At 39.9% G+C, this 22,045-nt stretch overlaps 2 protein-coding genes across 3 annotated transcripts in view; one reads left to right on the top strand and one right to left on the bottom strand.

The window, feature by feature from the left end:
• LOC139766667 (DNA repair protein REV1-like) overlaps positions 1-22,045 on the bottom strand; it is a 195,615-nt gene that overhangs the window by 79,572 nt on the left and 93,998 nt on the right. The gene's annotated exons all lie outside the window — the stretch shown is intronic.
• Pdi (protein disulfide isomerase) lies at positions 3,486-21,123 on the top strand. Its single transcript, XM_071695562.1, is given in 7 exon segments — positions 3,486-3,783; positions 6,066-6,398; positions 6,401-6,843; positions 7,048-7,224; positions 17,241-17,486; positions 17,837-17,929; positions 20,389-21,123. Coding segments are annotated over 7 exon segments (1,629 nt in total). The 5' UTR covers positions 3,486-3,500; the 3' UTR covers positions 20,443-21,123.

Genomic DNA, 22,045 nt, shown 5'->3' on the forward strand with positions numbered 1-22,045 from the left:
CTCATAACCAAGGGTAGAGCTAAAGAGTGTAGAGCACCATCGAACTCAAGGATCGTACCTTCATGCCCAAGGGTGATATCGCTAACCCACAGCCCAATATAAACTACTTTAAATTGTGTACATTCATTAACATTATGAACATTACAGCAGTTAAGGAGAGTTTGATGAAGAAAAAAAATAGAATTCCGAGCTCATGTTAGAAAAATGGAATCACCTACGTCTGGCATCGCTGATACGGAAATTGCCAGGAAAATGGAATCAACTTTTTTTTCCCCGGTAAGGCTACGTTGCGTGGTGGTGAGGGAAGGCAAAAGGGAGTGGAATAAAACGAGGTGTATTGCATTTAAAAAATTATTGTATAGCCATAATCACTAAGGACACTTCAAAAAATGTCTTATATGTCATTACTGAACTAATCGTCTGATAAAGTATAAGGTTGTAAAGTTCCCATATTCATACATAACAATAATAAGCAGTTCCACCCACGATCCATATGGCGGTTAAGATGTAAAGAGCTTCAAAATCTCTACTTGACCTGGGATGATCCATGCAGCGAAGAGAACACGTTGAGGTAGAAATCTGGTGTTCAAGGAAACGTGAAGCAAGGCATTGCGACACCACAGCACCCAGAAGCCGTAACAGGCTCTGGATACTGGATCTTGTCTCCAGTGACGATATTGCTTGCCTGCGCAGGACGATACAGTCCTTGAGAAATATGGTATAACAACTGGGCAGGGCGGCACAGCCCTTGGGTAGGATGGTACAACCCCTGAGCAGGACGGTACAACCCTTGGGTAGAACGGTACAACCCTTGAGCAGGACGGGACAACCCTTGAGCAGGATGGTAAAGGTTCCTCAGCAGGATAGTACAACCCTTCGGTAGGACGGTACAACCCTTGGGTGGGACGGTACAACCCTTGGGTGGGACGGTACAACCCTTGAGGAGGATGGCAAAACCCCTGAGCAGGAGGGTAAAACTCCTGAGCAGGTTGGTACATCCCTTGAACAGGACGGTGCAACCCTTGAGTAGGATGGCAAAACCCTTGAGAAGGACGATAGAACCCTTGAGTAGGATGGTGTAAACCTAAGCTGGAGAGTACTGTACAATCCTCGTGCAGGACAGTGCAACCCTTGATAACGACGGTACGATCCCTGGGATGGACTGGCCTGACACTTTACTATCTGTTTAATGTCACGCCCAAGGCTATGTCATCAAACCTTGAGGTCGTAACTTCGTGTTCAAGGGCCGTATCGTCGAGATCAAGGGTCGTGCCCTTGTGTTCATAGGGGTCATTGGTTTTCAAGACCTTCATAGGTATAGTGGATGATGCTGTCATTTCAGAGTAGTTTCAGATACGCAGGCAAGGAAACATCCAGTGTGGTTATTAACAAACGTCTAGAAGTCAAAATAACGAGAGGAATTAACCAATGAGGCGCCATATCAACTCCGCATGATCCTCTCACTTCTTTCATTACTGTCAAAGGAGCTTTTGAATTCTCAATGGTCAATGCATTGCCCTCTTTACTTAGCCTGTCCAAATTGATCCACTATGTTATGTCTATTCATCTCTCTCATATTCATATGAGAAAGAATCTTACCTCCGTACTCCCTGCGTGTCGTAGAAGGCGACTAAAAGGTGTGGAAGCTTGGGGCTGGAAATCCTCCCCTCCTGTTTTACTTTCCGAAAGAGGAAACAGAATGGACCATAGTGACAATTTTTTCCCCATTAGGCTCAGTCATCTTTTCTTAACTGCTACCTCGCTAAAGCGGTATGTGGACTCATAAGAATATATATATATATATATATATATATATATATATATATATATATATATATATATAATGATTCATTTAGTCATCCGAACATGTGTACATACACATATGTTGGAAAGGATCACAATTTTGCGCGTGATCAAGATATTCCTATGAGTCCACGGGGAAAATGAAACACGAAAAGTTCCCAAGTGCACTTTCGAAGCTAGCTTCGTCTCTTCGATGTATATCAACTGACTGTTATATTTCTCTCTTGTGTCTCCCTCCCCTGATGATGTGATTATTACACGAAGTGCACTTGGGAACTTTTCGTGTTTCATTTTCCCCGTGGACTCATAGGAATACACATATGTATGTTTGGTTGTGTATAAGTTTTATGCTCGTGTCACACCAAGTGTATGTGGGATTATAGATGTCTGTCAGCCTGAGTCTATCATTACTATACGTGTATCTATATTTCTATGTTGAAGGCTACAGTTACGGACAAAAGGCCACATCAAGGCCGGGCCTTAAGTGAAATAGGGACTATCTATGTATGTACAATTTGCATGCATTTTTGTTTGTCTTCGCCTTTGAAGACTAAAGATAAATAAGTACATGTACACTTATGAATCTTTAGCTTACAAGGCAGAGACAAAATGCAAACAAAAACATACATACACGTATAGCATAATCACATACATTGTCAAATACAGGAAGACAAACATATCTAATCACACACACACACACACACACGGGGCAACACGAGTGTAAAACTTCTACACTCAATCAAACACACGTATGTATACGTCTGTTCAGATGCGTAAATATTTCTATTATATATATATATATATATATATATATATATATATATATATATATATATATATCCCTGGGGATAAGGGAAAAAGAATACTTCCCACGTATTCCCTGCGTGTCGTAGAAGGCGACTAAAAGGGAAGGGAGCGGGGGGCTGGAAATCCTCCCCTCTCGTTTTTTTTTTTTTAATTTTCCTAAAGAAGGAACAGAGAAGGGGGCCAGGTGAGGATATTCCCTCAAAGGTCCAGTCCTCTGTTCTTAACGCTACCTCGCTAACGCGGGAAATGGCGAATAGTATGAAAATACATATATATATATATATATATATATATATATATATATATATATATATATATATATATATATATATATATATATGCACGCGCGTGTGAGTGCTCTATTTAAAAGGCAAATTTCCAATCCATTAGTTATTTCTATTACATAAGTCGTTCTGCCTCATAAACAAATGATTACTGAAGTTTATCTTCACGAAATGTGGGAAAGTGGCGTTTTATCAGTCAATCATTCTAATGCATGTTTAGTTTTCTGTGGATCCAGTACATTTTCACAGCCTAAAGAAGCACACACTGTCACAAAACCGTGCTTATTTGCAAATTAAAGGGACGACTCCTATGTCATAACGGTACAGGTTCCTTAATACTAAGAATTTCCTACTGTACAGGTTTAAAGGCCCGGGAATATCCACAACACCCACAATGCAACACTCAGACTGACACATTGCAGTGACGTCACGAATCGGGTGGCAGACACCGCCAGAAAACATAATACAAACGTCACTTAAAAATGCCTGATCTTATCTTCCGAATGCTGTTCTATATATTCAATAATTGCGGGGAATTCTTTGACGTACTTTGTTATCATCTGTAGAAACCTACAGGAAAACTGAAACAAAGGACGATAGACAAATATGAATAAATATGAGCGTAGGTATGGAGGTGCAAGGGGCCAATGGGGACGGCCCACGAATGGCCACGTCTGCGTCTTGCGTCGCCTCCAACACTCACTCTCCCAGTCTGTATCAACAACTCGAAACATGAGGGTGGGAGTGTCCGTCGCTGTTCTTTTGGCTGTCCTAGCCACGGCTGTTTCCGCAGACGAGGAAATTGCGAAGGACGAGGGCGTGTTGGTGCTGACGAAGAGCAACTTCAACAAGGCCACGGAAGAAAACGAATTTGTCCTGGTCGAGTTTTGTAAGTAGGGGCGTGTGGCTGCTTTGGTTCCCGGTACCTTTGGGTGCTCGTGGGAGGGTTAAACCGGTCTTGGGCTGTTCTTTGAAGGTTATTTTTCCTGAGGTGTAGATAAATTGCATGATGCATTTAATATCCGTGAGACTTGTGCTCTGTAACTGCGGATGCTTGCTTATGGTAACCTTCTTGCTTCATGTATTGATCATTAATATCGTTGCATGTGAATCCTGTCACAACTACATGGAAGCCATGTAGGAGAGGAAGGAGTGTGGGGGATGTTTCAAGTGTATGGCGGATGTCTACGTGGCGGTTTGGCCTGTTGGGGGATGTCTGTAGGGGATGGGGGGGGGGGGGGTGTCTGGAGATGATAGTGGCAAGTGCGTTAACTGGTCAAGGGAGGGCAGTGGACCTTGTTTTTGATTAGCACGAGGAAACTGGTTAGTTTTGTATTAAAAGTAGGTTGTGCAATTGAGGGAAAATGGGTGATGTTTATAACAGCTGGGATGGAAAGGAGAGGTTGTGATATTAAGGATCGGAACCTTAAAGTGCCGGTGAATCGATGGGTACATGTTACCCAGCACGTGAGGGGTTCTAGACAAACTGACCGTGGATGTAGTATGCCAGAGCATCATACTTTTTCACAATCACTCTCTGGTAACTCTTGAACCTGTTCACGCCTAATTTATTTATTGCGACGCGGGAAGCATACACCCGACACATATGGCAAGTTTTAAGGAAAGGGTTCAAGATATTTAGTTAAAGTTGCGCACATCGGGGCACAGCTTACATATTTCCTTAAGTTGAGGTAGCATTTCGCCTGATCTTTCGAAATGCCGGATACTTGTACATCGTGCATGAGATTGGGTTTTAATTTACTGAAGCATTTTATTGCGTGATGGTTGATTCACAAACTTAAAATTTGTGTACAGTAAGCGTCTTGGTAGGCAACAAATATTCCGTATCCATGAAAACTGCTTTTAAAGCGTGTAAATTCGATTGAGCCACGGTATGTACTGTATATTCACAATAGAAATGCTGCTTGAAGCTTCTAAGTGCATTTGGAATATGGTCCAGAATTACATAAATATATTTTACCTTGTCCTTTAGGACATTTATCATTGGAAAGTGGATTTGACAAGTGCTCAATCACGTATGGGGTGGGTTTTTGTTACTATGTATATAAAGGTTTTATCTGAAAACAGACCAGATTGTATGTAGACTAATTACAGGAAGTGTCAAGATGGTATCCAGCCGTACATAACCCATGGGCCTTGCTATTGTCAAGCGTCTTAAGATGCGTTGTGCTTATAGTTGAATTGTAGGAAGATTTGATAGCGTTTAATATACCGTAAATTTCGAATCTCTTTCCCTGCATAAAACTGTCCCTTTCTAAACTGAATTTTCGGAGAATCATTTTGTATAGCAATATGGTTAAATTTATTTGGGATAGGATGGCAGTGTTCAAGATGATAGTGCGACAGGTGGCAGGTGTCATTACTCTTGCAACAATACTGGTTGAGAGTTTTGTGCGAAAGTTCTTGTATCATTATTGGGTAAGCATATTTTTTTTTTGTCTGCAGAGTACAAATTGCTTTTGGACGTCTAAACGTATCGTACTTTGGGGAAACTAATCCTTTGATAAGTTTTACTACGTAATTGTTGATAAGTCTGGTTGAGAAAATACTTCTGTTAAATGACCGGAAGCGGTTTTATTGGTCCATGCTTCTAAAGGGTCTGTCATTGCTATACGTAATATCTTTAACAAATTTCATTTTGACTACTTAACATTATGAAAGTGATAAGGGGCGGGGCAAACCGTGGGTGGGGAGACTGCGGTGCGAGTGCTGGAGGAGGCTGGGTTATTAACCTTTGGATGGCCGGCATTGCCCTCCCACACTGTTGGTTACATATATACCTTAAGAGGTGCGGATCCAAAGCTCTGCCAGCACAAGGTGAAAGGATTTTTTTTTTCATTCTTGCCATCGCAGTCTAGACAGTCTATTAGCTCCCAAAACCAATGAGAACTTTGGTATACCACATTTTTTAAGGACTTTTTTAATTGTGCTGAAAAATTAAATATGACTTTGGTTTAGTTGTTTTGGTTTACATTAAACAATTTTGCTTTGCTAAACATTTAAAGTATTGAAATATACATGGTGTTGACAAGATTGAGCACTTTCAGTATAATTGCTTAAATTTATGCCAGCAATGCAAACTGCAAAAGCTATTTTATTTGTATTTTGTTTGAGGCACTTCGTATAGCCCATCATTTCTTGTATTTACAGATGCTCCATGGTGTGGTCACTGCAAAGCCCTAGCACCTGAATATGTAAAAGCGGCTGCCAAATTGGTTGAACAACAATCTTCCATAAAATTGGCAAAGGTTGATGCAACAGAAGAAACAGAGTTGGCAGAAGAACACGGTGTTCGTGGCTATCCCACCCTCAAGTTCTTCAGATCTGGCAAGCCAATTGAATACAATGGTGGGCGCCAGGCTGATGATATTGTCAACTGGCTGCTGAAGAAGACTGGTCCTCCAGCTAAGAATCTGGGATCAGTGGAAGATGCAAAGGCATTCATTGCAGAAAAGCCAGTCGTCATAATTGGTTTCTTCAAGGATCAGAATCTGCTGGTGCTAAAGAATTCTTGGCTGCAGCTTCAGCCACAGATGACCATCCATTTGGTATTGCATCTGAGAGTGCATTGTTCTCAGAATATGGGTTGGATAATGATGGTGTGATTTTGTTCAAGGACTTTGATGAAGGCAAGAATGTATATGAAGGAGAAGTGACCGAAAAAGGCATTAGCAACTTTGTTGCTGCCAACTCTCTGCCTCTTGTTGTTGACTTCAATCATGAAACAGCATCCAAAATCTTTGGAGGAGAGATAAAGTCTCATCTTCTCATCTTCCTGTCAAAGGAGGCTGGCCACTATGACACTCACTTGGAAGCTTGCAAGGGTGCTGCAAAAGCATTCAAGGGCCAAGTTTTGTTCGTGACTATCAATACTGATGAGGAGGATCACTCTCGCATCCTAGAATTCTTCGGCATGAAGAAGGAAGAGGTAATAAAAAATTTTGTTAGTTGGAAAAATTGTGTAATGCCTGAATAACTGCTAAAAATTGTGAAAGTAGAAAATTTATTTACAGTAAAGGGTTTCACAAATTTGGCTTGTCAAAGCATGGTTGGTTATACATCACAAATGACTAAAATATGACTAGAAATATTTTGTCCAGTTTTAACTTTGTCTATAAAGCTTCCTTTATAGGTTCCAGGTCTCCGTATCATCAAGCTGGAGGAAGACATGGCAAAGTACAAGCCAGAGACATATGATCTGAGTGAAACTGCATTGGTCAGCTTTGTGCAAAGCTTTTTGGATGGCAAATTGAAGCAGCATCTCCTGTCTCAAGAGCTCCCTGAAGACTGGGACAAGGAGCCTGTTAAGGTGAGGGAAGAAATTTGTTACTCAAAACAGTGTTGTAGATGAAAGCTTTAATTTTTGAAGTTTGGCTTTTGCGATTGTAGCAAAAACTAGTATTTAATGAGACATGTAATCTTTCTTTTGGAGGCATTTGCTAAACTTTTTTGGTCCATTTAGTTCATTGGTAAATTGGAAATTTTTTGAAATTTGCATTAACTGATTAAAATGCACCAAACAGCTTGCTGTGATCTTCCATCGATGAAATGATTCTAGGCATAATTTTTCTTTTTGTACTAGAAAAAGCTCAACAAACTGCATGGTCTTTTTTCCACCAAATATGTGCATTGCACTGAAACCAGTGCCCCTTGTTCTTAGCAAAGACTGCACACATTGCTATGGTTTCCCCCGTCCACATATACCATGATTCACCCGACTGACTCTGTTCCCATTATCATAATACTCCAGTTATCTTGTTTGTGCATCTCATCAGTAGAATGTCAAAGCACCCCATAACTGTAATTTTCACTGCATCTTGTCTTCTCTATCACTACCCCTGGTTCTACTTTAACGTGTCCTTAGTTACTTTTTACCAATTTTTGATATTCAGCACGTGTACTATTTTATTTCATTTTTATTATACTGTCTCGCTGTCTCTGGTGTTAGCGAGGTAGCACAAGGAAACGAATGAAAGAATGGCCCAACCCACCCACATATGTATATACATGCACGTCCACACACGCTCATACATACCTATACATCTCAACATATATATATATATATATATATATATATATACACAGACATATAAATATATACACATGTACATAATTTATACTGTCTACCCTTATTCACTCCCGTCGCCACACATAAAATGACAGCGCCACCCCCCGCATGTGCGTGAGGTAGCGCCACATTCGTTCACAGTCTCTAGCTGTCGTGTATAATGCACCAAAACCACAGCTTCCATTCAAAATCCAGGCCCCACAAAACTTTCCATGGTTTACCCCCAGACGCTTCACATGCCCTGGTTCAATCCACTGACAGCACATCGACCCTGGTATACCACATCGTTCCAGTTCACTCTATTCCTTGCACGCCTTTCACCCTCCTGCATATTCAGGCCCCGATCACTCATCTTTTTCACTCCATCTTTCCACCTCCAATTTGGTCTTCCACTTCTTGTTCCCTCCACCTCTGACACATATGTCTTCTTGGTCAATCTTTCCTCACTCACTCTCCGTGACCAAACCATTTCAAAACGCCCTCTTCTGCTCTCTTGACTTTTTTTTTTTTTTTTATTACCACACATCTCTCTTGCCCTTTCATTACGTACTTGATCAAACCACCTCGCACCACATACTGTCCTCAAACGTCTCATTTCCAGCACATCAACCCTCCTCCACACTACTCTATCTATAGCCCGTGCCTCGTAACCATATAACATTGTTGGAACCACTATTCCTTCAAACGTGCCCATTTTTGCTTTCCAAGAAAACGTTCTTGACTTCCACACATTTTTCAACGCTCCCAGAACTTTCGCCCCCTCCCCCACCCTATGATTCGCTTCCGCTTCCATGATTCCATCTGCTGCCAAATCCACTCCCAGATATCTAAAACACTTCACTTCCTCCAGTTTTTCTCCATTCATACTTGCTTCCCAATTGACTTGACCCTCAACCCTACAGTACCTAATAACCTTGATCTTATTTACATTTACTCTCGGCTTTCTTCTTTCACAAACTTTACCAAACTCTGTCACCAGCTTCTGCAGTTTCTCGCCTGAATCGCTTATCAGCGCTGTATCAGCGAACAACTGACTCGCTTCCCAAGCTCTCTCAATCACAACAGACTGCATACTTGCCCCTCTTTCCAAAACTCTTGCATTCACCTCCCTAACAACCCCATTCATAAACAAATTAAACAACCATGGAGACATCACGCACCCCTGCTGCAAACCATTCACTTTCCTCTCTTCCTACTCGTACACATGCCTTACATCCTCAATGAAAACTTACCACTGCTTCTAAGAACTTGCCTCCCACACCATATATTCTTAATACCTACCTCAGAGCACCTCTGTCGACTCTTATCATATTCCTTCTCCAGATTCATAAATGCTGCATATAAATCCATATGCATTTCTTAATATTTCTCGCATACATTCTTCAAAGCAAACACCTGATCCACACATCCTCTACCACTTCTGAAACCACACTGCTCTTCCCCAATCTGATGCTCTGTACATGCCTTCACCCTCTTAATCGATACCAGTGGATTTGCTCAATCTACTCACAGCAGTTAGCTGTCATGCTGAAAAGGACTTTTTTGCTGGAAGTAAAAATGTTTGCTTAGTTTTACCACAAATGAAATCTGGTTGATACTTTCTTTAGGTAGCTCCTCAGATTGTCAATGCCTATTACTTTGATTAATATTACACATTTTATTTTCCTAAACAAATGCAGCCTATATATGGCATACATTTGATCCCCAAGTCTGGGGATATCCTTCGTGACTTGTTGCTGTAAAATTTAGTAGGGTGACCAAAACTGAAAAGCACCTGGCATAGCAAACATTATATTTTTTTTTTGTTGCACAAAATCAAATTGTTAAACTTTGCACTCCATAAAATTCACTTTCCATCTGTCGGCAAAAATTATCTTTCAGCTGTAACATTATTTTGGCTTTCTCGGCTTAGCTTCTGCTAATTATGGTCGTTCAGAAAAGTCCATACAAGTATGATATACCAAGCAATCCAAAAAGCCTTTTAGCACACCATGTTTAAACATTACGACGACCATTAATTGCCAGTATATGCAGCCAATAAAGATATTGGGTACACCACAATCTGTACCCCATAGTGACTTAACAGTAGTAATCTTTTTCGGCTATATGAAAGGTTTTCAAAATTTAATATCGGATCCTTTCATATATCATGCATGAGTAATAGAGGTGAATTAAATATGAATTATAGCATTTAAAACCTTTTGTCAAATGGAGGTGATCCTGTTAGTCTTTACAGGTTGTTACGTATCTTTGGAAAAGGATTGTATTGGACAAAATTAAAATACCCATGACTCGTTCACAGGCTTCCTGGAGTGCACCACATTGCTTTGATTTTGAGGCTTCAGTCATGGACAAAAGCCCACATCAATGCTGGGCCCAAATTACAATTCAGAGGATTATGAAAAGGAAAAGTATTTATGAATTTTGGAGGAAGTTTAAAACTTAAAATGTGCCAGGAGATGGTTATTAGGAAAGGCACGAAGGTATAGGGCTCCAAAGCTTTGAGTTCCTAATGGCCTCGCTGTAGTCTTGACACAAAAGCCTGTCAAATATTTCATGGTCTAGCTGCTTGTGGGATACACGTGGCCAACTCGCTGGAGGAAAAAAATTGAAATAATACCTATTGAAGAGGGAGTGAATCAACATTGTAGCACAGGGCAAGTGGGTCTAGTTTTGATATTAGCCTAGGAGAGTTTAGTGGTTGAATGCTTTCGATTCTTCTGTTAAGTAAGGTACTGTTCATAATGATTATTTGATGGGGAGGTAAAAGTACAATTTGTTTTGCAGACAAAATGAGTTTGATCAAGAATTTTATGAAAAAAAATTGGACAAAATGTTCAAGTGGACTGAAGACTGAAATTCGGGGAAAATTTTGAGCAAAGATTTCCTGAAACTGGTGACAACTTAGTTCCAGCAGGGAAAGACTGCCAACAAAAATGTCACATCTAGCATTTGAGAAACTTTAATTTGGAGGCTATTAAGTTGGGAGTGGTATCAAGTCAAAGCTCATGAATGCAAATGACCATCAACTGACTTATGCTAAAGTGAAAATCTATTGCACAATTTTTAACAGACTATATATATATATATATATATATATATATATATATATATATATATATTTTTTGTCGCTGTCTCCCGCGTTAGCGAGGTAGCGCAAGGAAACGGACGAAAGAAATGGCCCAACCCACCCCCATACACATGTATATACATACGTCCACACACGCAAATATACATACCTACACAGCTTTCCGTGGTTTATCCCAGACGCTTCACATGCCCTGATTCAATCCACTGACAGCACATCAACCCCGGTATACCACATCGATCCAACTGTCTCTATTCCTTGCCCTCCTTTCACCCTCCTGCATGTTCAGGCCCCAATCACACAAAATCTTTTTCACTCCATCTTTCCACCTCCAATTTCGTCTCCGACTTCTCCTTGTTCCCTCCACCTCTGACACATATATCCTCTTGGTCAATCTTTCCTCACTCATTCTCTCCATGTGCCCAAACCATTTCAAAACACCCTCTTCTGCTCTCTCAACCACGCTCTTTTTATTTCCACACATCTCTTACCCTTACGTTACTTACTCGATCAAACCACCTCACACCACACATTGTCCTCAAACATCTCATTTCCAGCACATCCATCCTCCTGCGCACAACTCTATCCATAGCCCACGCCTTGCAACCATACAACATTGTTGGAACCACTATTCCTTCAAACATACCCATTTTTGCTTTCCGAGATAATGTTCTCGACTTCCACACATTCTTCAAGGCCCCCAGAATTTTCGCCCCCTCCCCCACCCTATGATCCACTTCCATGGTTCCATCCGCTGCCAGATCCACTCCCAGATATCTAAAACACTTTACTTCCTCCAGTTTTTCTCCATTCAAACTTACCTCCCAATTGACTTATATATATATATACATATATATATATATATATATATATATATATATATATATATATATATATATATATATATATATATTGGGGAAGAGCAGTGTGGTTTCAGAAGTGGTAGAGGATGTGTGGATCAGGTGTTTGCTTTGAAGAATGTATGTGAGAAATACTTCGAAAAGCAAATGGATTTGTATGTAGCATTTATGGATCTGGAGAAGGCATATGATAGAGTTGATAGAGATGCTCTGTGGAAGGCATTAAGAATATATGGTGTGGGAGGAAAGTTGTTAGAAGCAGTGAAAAGTTTTTATCGAGGATGTAAGGCATGTGTACGTGTAGGAAGAGAGGAAAGTGATTGGTTCTCAGTGAATGTAGGTTTGCGGCAGGGGTGTGTGATGTCTCCATGGTTGTTTAATTTGTTTATGGATGGGGTTGTTAGGGAGGTAAATGCAAGAGTTTTGGAAAGAGGGGCAAGTATGAAGTCTGTTGGGGATGAGAGAGCTTGGGAAGTGAGTCAGTTGTTGTTCGCTGATGATACAGCGCTGGTGGCTGATTCATGTGAGAAACTGCAGAAGCTGGTGACTGAGTTTGGTAAAGTGTGTGGAAGAAGAAAGTTAAGAGTAAATGTGAATAAGAGCAAGGTTATTAGGTACAGTAGGGTTGAGGGTCAAGTCAATTGGGAGGTGTTTGAATGGAGAAAAACTGGAGGAAGTGAAGTGTTTTAGATATCTTGGAGTGGATCTGGCAGCGGATGGAAGCGGAAGTGGATCATAGGGTGGGGGAGGGGGCGAAAATTCTGGGGGCCTTGAAGAATGTGTGGAAGTCGAGAACATTATCTCGGAAAGCAAAAATGGGTATGTTTGAAGGAATAGTGGTTCCAACAATGTTGTATGGTTGTGAGGCGTGGGCTATGGATAGAGTTGTGCGCAGGAGGATGGATGTGCTGGAAATGAGATGTTTGAGGATAATGTGTGGTGTGAGGTGGTTTGATCGAGTGAGTAACGTAAGGGTAAGAGAGATGTGTGGAAATAAAAAGAGCGTGGTTGAGAGAGCAGAAGAGGGTGTTTTGAAATGGTTTGGGCACATGGAGAGGATGAGCGAGGAAAGATTGACCAAGAGGATATATGTGTCGGAGGTGGAGGGAACAAGGAGAAGAGGGAGACCAAATTGGAGGTGGAAAGATGGAGTGAAAAAGATTTTGTGTGATCGGGGCCTGAACATGCAGGAGGGTGAAAGGAGGGCAAGGAATAGAGTGAATTGGAGCGATGTGGTATACCGGGGTTGACGTGCTGTCAGTGGATTGAATCAAGGCATGTGAAGCGTCTGGGGTAAGCCATGGAAAGCTGTGTAGGTATGTATATTTGCGTGTGTGGACGTATGTATATACATGTGTATGGGGGGGGGGGTTGGGCCATTTCTTTCGTCTGTTTCCTTGCGCTACCTCGCAAACGCGGGAGACAGCGACAAAGTATAAAAAAAAAAAAAAATTATATATATATATATATATATATATATATATATATATATATATATATATATATATTTTTTTTCATACTATTCGCCATTTCCCGCGATAGCGAGGTAGCGTTAAGAACAGAGGACTGGGCCTTTAAGGGAATACCCTCACCTGGCCCCCTTCTCTGTTCCTTCTTTTGGAAAATTAAAATAAAAAAAAATGAGGGGAGGATTTCCAGCCCCCCGCTCCCTTCCCTTTTAGTTGCCTTCTACGACACGCAGGGAATACGTGGGAAGTATTCTTTCTCCCCTATCCCCAGGGATAATATATATATATATAAAACGCGGGAGACAGCGACAAAAAAAAAAAAAACCATACACACACATATATATATATATATATATATATATATATATATATATATAATTTTTTTTTTTCTTCTTGCCCCGTCGCTATATATATATATATATATATATAGTTCAAAAGTAAGGTAAAGGGACTGAAACTTAAGGCTGAAAGAAGTTGAACTTGACAGCTTAGAAAAGTGCATAATTTATGCTTGGGAAAAAATGTAACATATATTGAAATTTTATCAGCCCAGCTAAAAAGTATTTAACTTTTAGTTTAATGGGAAAATATAACTTACGAAACAAGTGCATAAGATTACTTTATGCATGGTAGAGGTCGGTACTAAATGAACCCAAGGTTGATAATTATGAAATATGCATGACTGAAGAGATTGTCTTTGTAAAGTAAGACATTCTTGTTAGTAAGGTTTTTTTTTTTCTTGGTTTTGGGTTATAGTGGTGATTGTAAGAGATTATGCATTTTCTCGATGGTAATCAAACTTTCTCCTCTGTCTTGAGTATTCTAATTTATCTGGTGATCTTGCCCTTCACATGTTTATGAAGTATTAAACAAAAACTGAATATGCCTGAAAGTCTAGTAATTACACCTAAAGCAAAAATATTTAACACTGGAGCACAAAAGGGGTGACCCTTCCTGGAATCCATAAGCTGAACAACCTTCCTGGAATCCACAAGCTGAACAAAGTATATATAGGTAGCTATCAGATGAGTAAATGATGCAGATTTACACTGCATTCGCTTTTTCATTTACTATTTAATATTTTCATACTTGATGGCTCAATTGATGTGGTCTGACGTATAAACTCTCTTCAAGGTTTATTTCAAAACTTGACATGCTTGTCCTACACAGCAATGTCAGTTCACTTCCCTCTTCTGTGGTTACTACCATGGATTTTGCTCATGAAAGCTGGTTACTTATGTGCCCTGAACCACCAGCTGGACTCTGCAATACTTGGCAAGCTACCATTATATGATTACCATGTGTCCACTCCAACTCACGCAGGGGATGTTTTAAGTTTCTTTACCTACATCTCGAAGATTTGGAAATCTCTACCCTCTCATGTCCCTCCCAATAAGTATGACCTGGCACACTTAAGACTGGCTTTTCACTCCTTCCAAGATTTGTAAATACTTTACCTTCTCTTCATTTTCCATTTCATATTCTCTATTTTTCAGTTAAAGCCTGACCTTGATGTGAACTTTTTCCATGACGAGCTTCCAACATAAAAAAAAGTTTGGTATATATACTGTGGATAGACATTTTATATCTTGGATGCATGTTCCATCCATGATCTCCCATCAGTCAGGTGGCCAACGCAAGTCTCCACTTACCCTGACCTTGCATGCCTCGTTTTGCATGCATTCTAACCCCCCATTCTCTCCCTCTGGTGCTTTTCTGCTCTATTCCTCCCTGTTACAGGTGGTAGTCTTCATACCAGCCCCTTTAAGTTAATCCACATTTAATTCATTTTATTATTTTTATTCACTTATTTTGCTTTGTCGCTGTCTCCTGCGTTAGCAAGGTAGCACAAGGAAACAGACGAAAGAATGGCCCAACCTACCTACATACACATGTATATACATACACGTCCACACATGCAAATATACATACCTATACATCTCGACATGTACATATATATATACAAACGGACATATACATGTATACACATGTACATAATTCATACTGTCTGCCTTTATTCATTCCCATCACCACCTCGCCACACATGAAATAACAACCCCCTCCCCCCTCATGTGTGAGATCCAGGCCCCACACGACTTTCCATGGTTTACCCCAGACGCTTCACATGCCCTGGTTCAATCCATTGACAGCACGTCGACCCTGGTATACCACATCGTTCCAATTCGCTCTATTCCTTGCATGCCTTTCACCCTCCTGCATGTTCAGGCCCTGATCACTCCAAATCTTTTTCACTCCATCTTTCCACCTCCAATTTGGTCTCCCACTTCTCCTCGTTCCCTCCACCTCTGACACGTATATCCTCTTGGTCAATCTTTCCTCGTCACTCTCCATGTGACCAAACCATTTCAAAACAACCCTCCTCTGCTCTCTCAACCACACTTTTTATTACCACACATCTCTTGCCCTAATATTACTTACTCGATCAAAGCTTTCTTCTTTAACACGCTTTACCAAACTGTCACCAGCTTCTGCAGTGTCTCATATGAATCGGCCACCAACGCTGTATCATCAGCAAACAACTGACTCGCTTCCCTAGCTCTCTCATCCACAACAGACTGCATACTAGCCCCTCTTTCCAAAACTCTTGCATTCACCTCCCTAACAACCCCATCCATAAACAAATTGAACAACCATGGAAACATCACACACCCCTGCCACAAACCTACATTCACTGAGAACCAATCGCTTTCCTCTTCCTACAAGTACACATGCCTCACATCCTCGATAAAAACTTTTCACTGCTTCTAACAACTTGCCTCCCACACCATATATTCTTAATACCTTCCACAGAGCATCTCTATCAACTCTATCATATGCCTTCTCCAGATCCATAAATACTACATACAAATCCATTTGCTTTTCTAAGTATTTCTCGCATACATTCTTCAAAGTAAACGCCTGATCCACACAACCTCAACCACTTCTGAAACCACACTGCTTTTCCCCAATCTGATGCTCTGTTACATGCCTTCACCCTCTCAATCAATACCCTCCCATATAATTTTCCAGGAATACTCAACAAACTTATACCTCTGTAATTTGAGCACTCACTTTTATCCCCTTTGCCTTTGTACAATGGCACTATGCAAGCATTCCGGCAATCCTCAGGCACCTCACCATGAGTCATACATACATTATATAACCTTACCAACCAGTCAATGATAGTCGCCCCCTTTTTTAATAAATTCCACTGCAATACCATTCAAACCCGCTGCCTTGCCTGCTTTCATCTTTCCGCAAAGCTTTTACTACCTCTTCTCTGTTTACCAATCCATTTTCCCTAACCCTCTCACTTTGCACACCACCTCGACCAAAACACCCTATATCTACCACTCTATCATCAAACACCTTCAACAAACCTTCAAAATACTTTCTCCTTCTCACACCACCACTACTTATCACCTCCCCATTTGCCCCTTTCACTGAAGTTCCCATTTTAATCTCCATTTAAAATAAAGCAGTAAGTGAAAATCTGTACAGAAGCTGCTTAGGAATGAATGCAGAGCTTTCCCAAAGCACCAAATTTGGCATTTTGAGGAGGGATATGGAGGGTGGAGAAACATTCTTGATAGCGGATTGTGACCAGTGACCCAAAGGAGGTGTATATTAGCAGGTGGGTTCAGAAGTAAGGAGTATTGTAACAAGTGGTTATGACTGTTGGGAAAACGTGTTGTGTGTTCTTATATTTTTGCAGGTATTTTTCATTCGCCAATTGATTTAAAAAGGTATCTTAGATTATACTAGGTCAAGTTGATGGTTGTGGTTGATATCCATTAAAGCACTGTTTTTTGTATTTTTAATATTTTTTTGCTCGAACAGGTGCTGGTAGCGTCCGTCTTTGATGAGGTAGCATTCAACAAGGATAAAGATGTCTTGGTGGAGTTCTATGCACCATGGTGTGGTCATTGCAAGCAACTGGCTCCCATCTATGAGCAGCTGGGAGAGAAATATAAGGACCATGACACCATTGTCATTAGTAAAATGGATGCCACTGTAAATGAACTGGAGCATACAAAGATCCAGTCATTCCCTACACTTAAGTTGTATAAAAAGGAAACCAATGAGGTAAGTTTTTGTGAAGGTATATGCCATTGAAAATCTTTCATCTGGAAGAAGAAATGGTTATTGAAAAAGTTATTCCAAATTTTGGTTTTCATTTATGAATCATTGAAATTGTGCTGCCCAGTACCCTTCTACATTCACATTAGTGTTGAACACTTTAAAATGATTTATTATTTAAATAATCTTCATTAGTTTCAGGTTGGCAGGTTTCTACATATTGAGTAAGCTTTAGACAATTTTTTTTTCAATATTTTTATGGCCTCCTTGGTGTCATATAATTCCTGGGTAAGTGTAGTAAAGTGGCTGAGATCATTTTGTAAATTGGTATTAAAACTTTTCTTAATGATTAATAGGTTGTTGAATACAATGGAGAACGCACTTTGGAGGGAATTTCCAAGTTTTTAGAAACTGGTGGTGTATATGGCCAAGCTGCCCCAGATGATGAGGTAGGAAGTTAAGCATTAACAGCTGGCTGCATGAAAGCACCAGCAGTGTTGCTCTTCACAAGCTATTGCATGTCTGCAGGTCATCTAGAGTTTAGCAAAAAGTTCCAGTGTTTATGCACTTGACCCATTCATAATGGCTAGTGCAATTGTCCCTTCTGTTTTGTTCACTGTGGCTAGTGTATTTAAGAAGTTCTTGAATAGCTTGCTTTTACCTTTGTGTAATGCACAGATGATGCTTGTAGTGGCATCCTGTGCATTATCTGATGCAACAGCCTAAATATTTCTCTACACAAGTCTTATGAATGTTTGAGGCCCATGTGAGACCTGTACCCACTTCTTAATCATTTGTGAAGCTGCAAAACTTTCAAAATGGGTAAAAACCCCTGACAAATGCTTTTAGAAATAAAAAACTTGAATACTTTTTAAACAGTGCTTCTTTATGTACTGTAACTTGTATGCTAGGAACGAAGCAGCTTTACTTTTAATCATTGACTGCAGCGACCCCATACATTGTGAATATTCCCAGTGTGGGAATTTTCAAGAAAAGTTATCATGTGCCATACGAGATCTGGAAAAGAGTCAATAAGGTAGATATATACTTGCATTATATGCCAAGGATTGCAGATCATTATTTTTTAGGGGAGTCGAGGCTGTTGCCATGGTACAGTCTGCCAGATGTATGATTCATCCCTAGCCACATGACTTTAAATATATGTACACTTGCTTTATACACCAAACATAGTTCTCTTACTCATATATAATGCAGTTTTTCTATGCAATAACATTTACTGCTATTGCAAATGATTTTGTAGCATTTACCATATGTGTACATATATTTACAAATGACTCTTTTCTGTTTTCAGTAATTTCTTTTTTGTATGGTACACTGAAACGTGGGTTTACACACAAAGGCACGTCACTTTCAGTAAACTGTGTATTTTGTGCACTCTTTTGTCCTCGAGTGCTGTCTGCACAGAGCCAATTTCTTTCACACCTGTCATGGATGGGATAGGATGAAGAAAGTGTTTTCCAACCTGATGGACTTTATGCCTAGCTATGCAACAACTTGGTACCTTGCTAATCTTGTTGAATCCGTCAACCTGTTGGTGACAGTTGCTTACTGAAGTCCTTCAATTTTGGCTTGTATACGTATACAGTTTCCAAAAAATATGAAATTGTTTAACACTTGAATGTTAGCAAGTAAATGACCAGTTTGATATACCAATTTATGCACTTCCTCGTACTCGGTGCAGCAGATAAAATATAACTTATCTACAGTTATTTTCTTATGTTACTCGTTTTTTTTTTTCCAGTTGCCATGTCTGCTGCTTGGAAGTGATACTTGTATCCTTTAAAACCATATTAACTTATCACTATCAAATACTCTTGCGAAACGGTATACTTCCTAAGAATTCTCCATGACGACAAGCACCACTTGCACATTAAATACCTCCCATCAAAAACAAATTCATTTAGTTGGCAACATTTGCCCATGTCCACAAGGCACAAGGCTGATAATGTTGAAACTCTTCTGCCTTTTGTCTATCCTCCTCATACTGACTGGAATCTAAACTGTCACTTCTAGCATTATCATGCATTTGTTCTGACACGGTGAAAACTGTCCACTTTAGTTACCATCATTCTCCTCAACCTTACCCAAATTTAATGTATCATAAAAGTTCATGGAGTAATTTTGGTTTTCTTGCTTGGCTTGAGCATAGTAAAGCTGTCATACTGTATGCTGAGTGATTATTGGCAACATTAGGAAAAAATATGGACCAATGTATGAAGATACTGTGAGATGCCAGCAAGTGAATTCTGATGAACATTCATACTGCTATGCATGGCATTTGTAAAAATGAAATCCCACATGGTATAATTCTTTGGTTCTTGGAGACAGTGTCTCGTATGTGGGATGGCAGTAGTCAGTGCATTAAAGGATGTCACACGCAAGGAATTTTTCACTAGATGGTTCTATATTTAGAAAAGTCGATCCTGCACATCATAGTGAATGTAGGACTGCCACAGTGAAAGGGTTAATACCATTTATCGTTTATGTACTGTGAACACTGGAATTTTTGCTACTCTGCATCTGTTGTAAGCACACTTTCTATGCTTTTAACATAATTATCGCCATTTTGGCTCTTCCGTAGGTTATAGATTACAATGGAGCACGGACTCTGGAGGCCCTCAGTAATTTCCTTGAGGGAAAGAGTGCTGATGAGGAGGTACTACTTTCTTCATTTGTGAAAATATTACTGCAATGTTTCTCAAAATATGCTCTTAACATTGAGCTATAACTTTTCAAATGCTTCGCATGCTTCTTAAGTTTCCAAATGCTTTGCATGATTGCTGTATATTATAAAATGAAATGCCTCATGAATATTTGGGTTTGTGAATATTGCTATACTTATCAGATTTTGATTTCATTAAAATATTAATAATTATTTATGTTTCAGGATGAAGAGGAAGTTGATGAAGAGGGTGATGTACCTGCTAAAGATGAACTCTAGGTTCAAGGTGCTGAGTGAAGGTGATAACTAGTTTCTGAGGTCCTAGCAACTGGTTACTGGTGTTTACCTTCTTTGTAAATCTGACATCAAAAGGAACCCCCCAAATGTTGAAATTTGCCCTACTTAAATCCTAGCCATGGCTTTGTGATTTAATTGGTAATCACTTCAAAGTGACTTATCAGAATTGAAGACTGGGGGGTACCTATCCTAAAGAAGTTACGTTTCAGGTAACCTCTAAATTAAAGATAAATGTTGAATGTTGAATTTTTTATTCAAAGAATGAGCAGTGGTATGGAGACTTATTTTTTCTATGCTTTAATGTATTTGACCACCACATTCCTTGAACTTTAAGTGGGACATTCTAACCTTTGTGACTGGAATAGGGAATGGTACAAAGTTAATTTATGAAAAATTGATATTTAAAGTAAAGGTAAGCAACAGCAGATTCCCTGGCTGTGTTGGTCAGTGGATGATAGTGATAATGCTTATCAAGCTGTTACACAGGCATGGATGGTTGTGTACATTGATAGCTTTACAGTTGTCTTCCACAGACATTTCTCCCTGTCCTAGGCACAATGCTTCCCGATGCAGTGTGTTGTGTGAGTGTCAAAGATTCTGAGGGTCCTTGAGCTGTGTGTGAACCTAAATGACTTTTCCAGTAAAATCAGAAAGATTTTCTAATAGTGTTTTTCTTTGACCTACTTGTTTGACAGGCCATTACTGTTGATGGTGGCAGTGTTTTCTGTGTTTTAAATTTTCTTCACAATGAACTTACAATTTTCATCCCTGTACCATCAAGGCAGCCCTTTTGTCTTGTCACTTAGGGCCATGAGAGCTTTTGCAGTAGCACGGCATATGTTTGTATCTATTTAACTACATCTGATGCTCGTTCCTACAGGAACTCCCATCAAGGTGGCCATGGCAAGAAGTCCATCCATTTGTCCCAGCATGCCCCCTTGCAAATGCATTCCATGCATCCCTAAAGTACTCTAACATTGTTTTCCCCAAGTTACTGGTGGTCTTGCTCTTGCACAATATAACATTGCTCGTAAACTCAGTTTTGCATTCTTGCCAAGTGCCTAAACCATCTCGAAAATTTTCGCCACTCTATTCATTCCCTGCTATAACAATTCCCCTGTACACCCCTTTGTTTCTTCATTCCGTCTAGTCGTGCCACATGCTCCAATCAAATGGCTCATTTCCACAGCCTAGATTTGTCTGTGCCTTGATCCATGTAATGGCTACGTAGGGTAAGGAGGGCCATATGTTAATACTTTTTTCGCTAACAAATGTCAATTTTAACTTTAGCCAACTGCCTTTTCAAATGATGCTAGACTAATTAAATTCAAAATCTGCAGACTGTCAGTGGGTGGTTCCCTTTCATAATTTTGACCCTGACTACCATCAAAGATGGCAAATATTACTTTGAAATATTTCCTCAAAAAGCAAGAACTTCGTATGAATGATCCGACTTAAATTGGAGTAGTGTTATAAATTCATAATTATGCTAAATCCTGAATGTGTAAGTCCTCTATTAAAAAACATTCAAACAGATTGATAAACCTCAGTGGGATGGTTCTTCAGTGGGATCCACAAAAACTAG

The sequence above is a fragment of the Panulirus ornatus genome, chromosome 58 (assembly GCF_036320965.1).
Source record: "Panulirus ornatus isolate Po-2019 chromosome 58, ASM3632096v1, whole genome shotgun sequence".
NCBI lineage: Eukaryota > Metazoa > Arthropoda > Malacostraca > Decapoda > Palinuridae > Panulirus > Panulirus ornatus.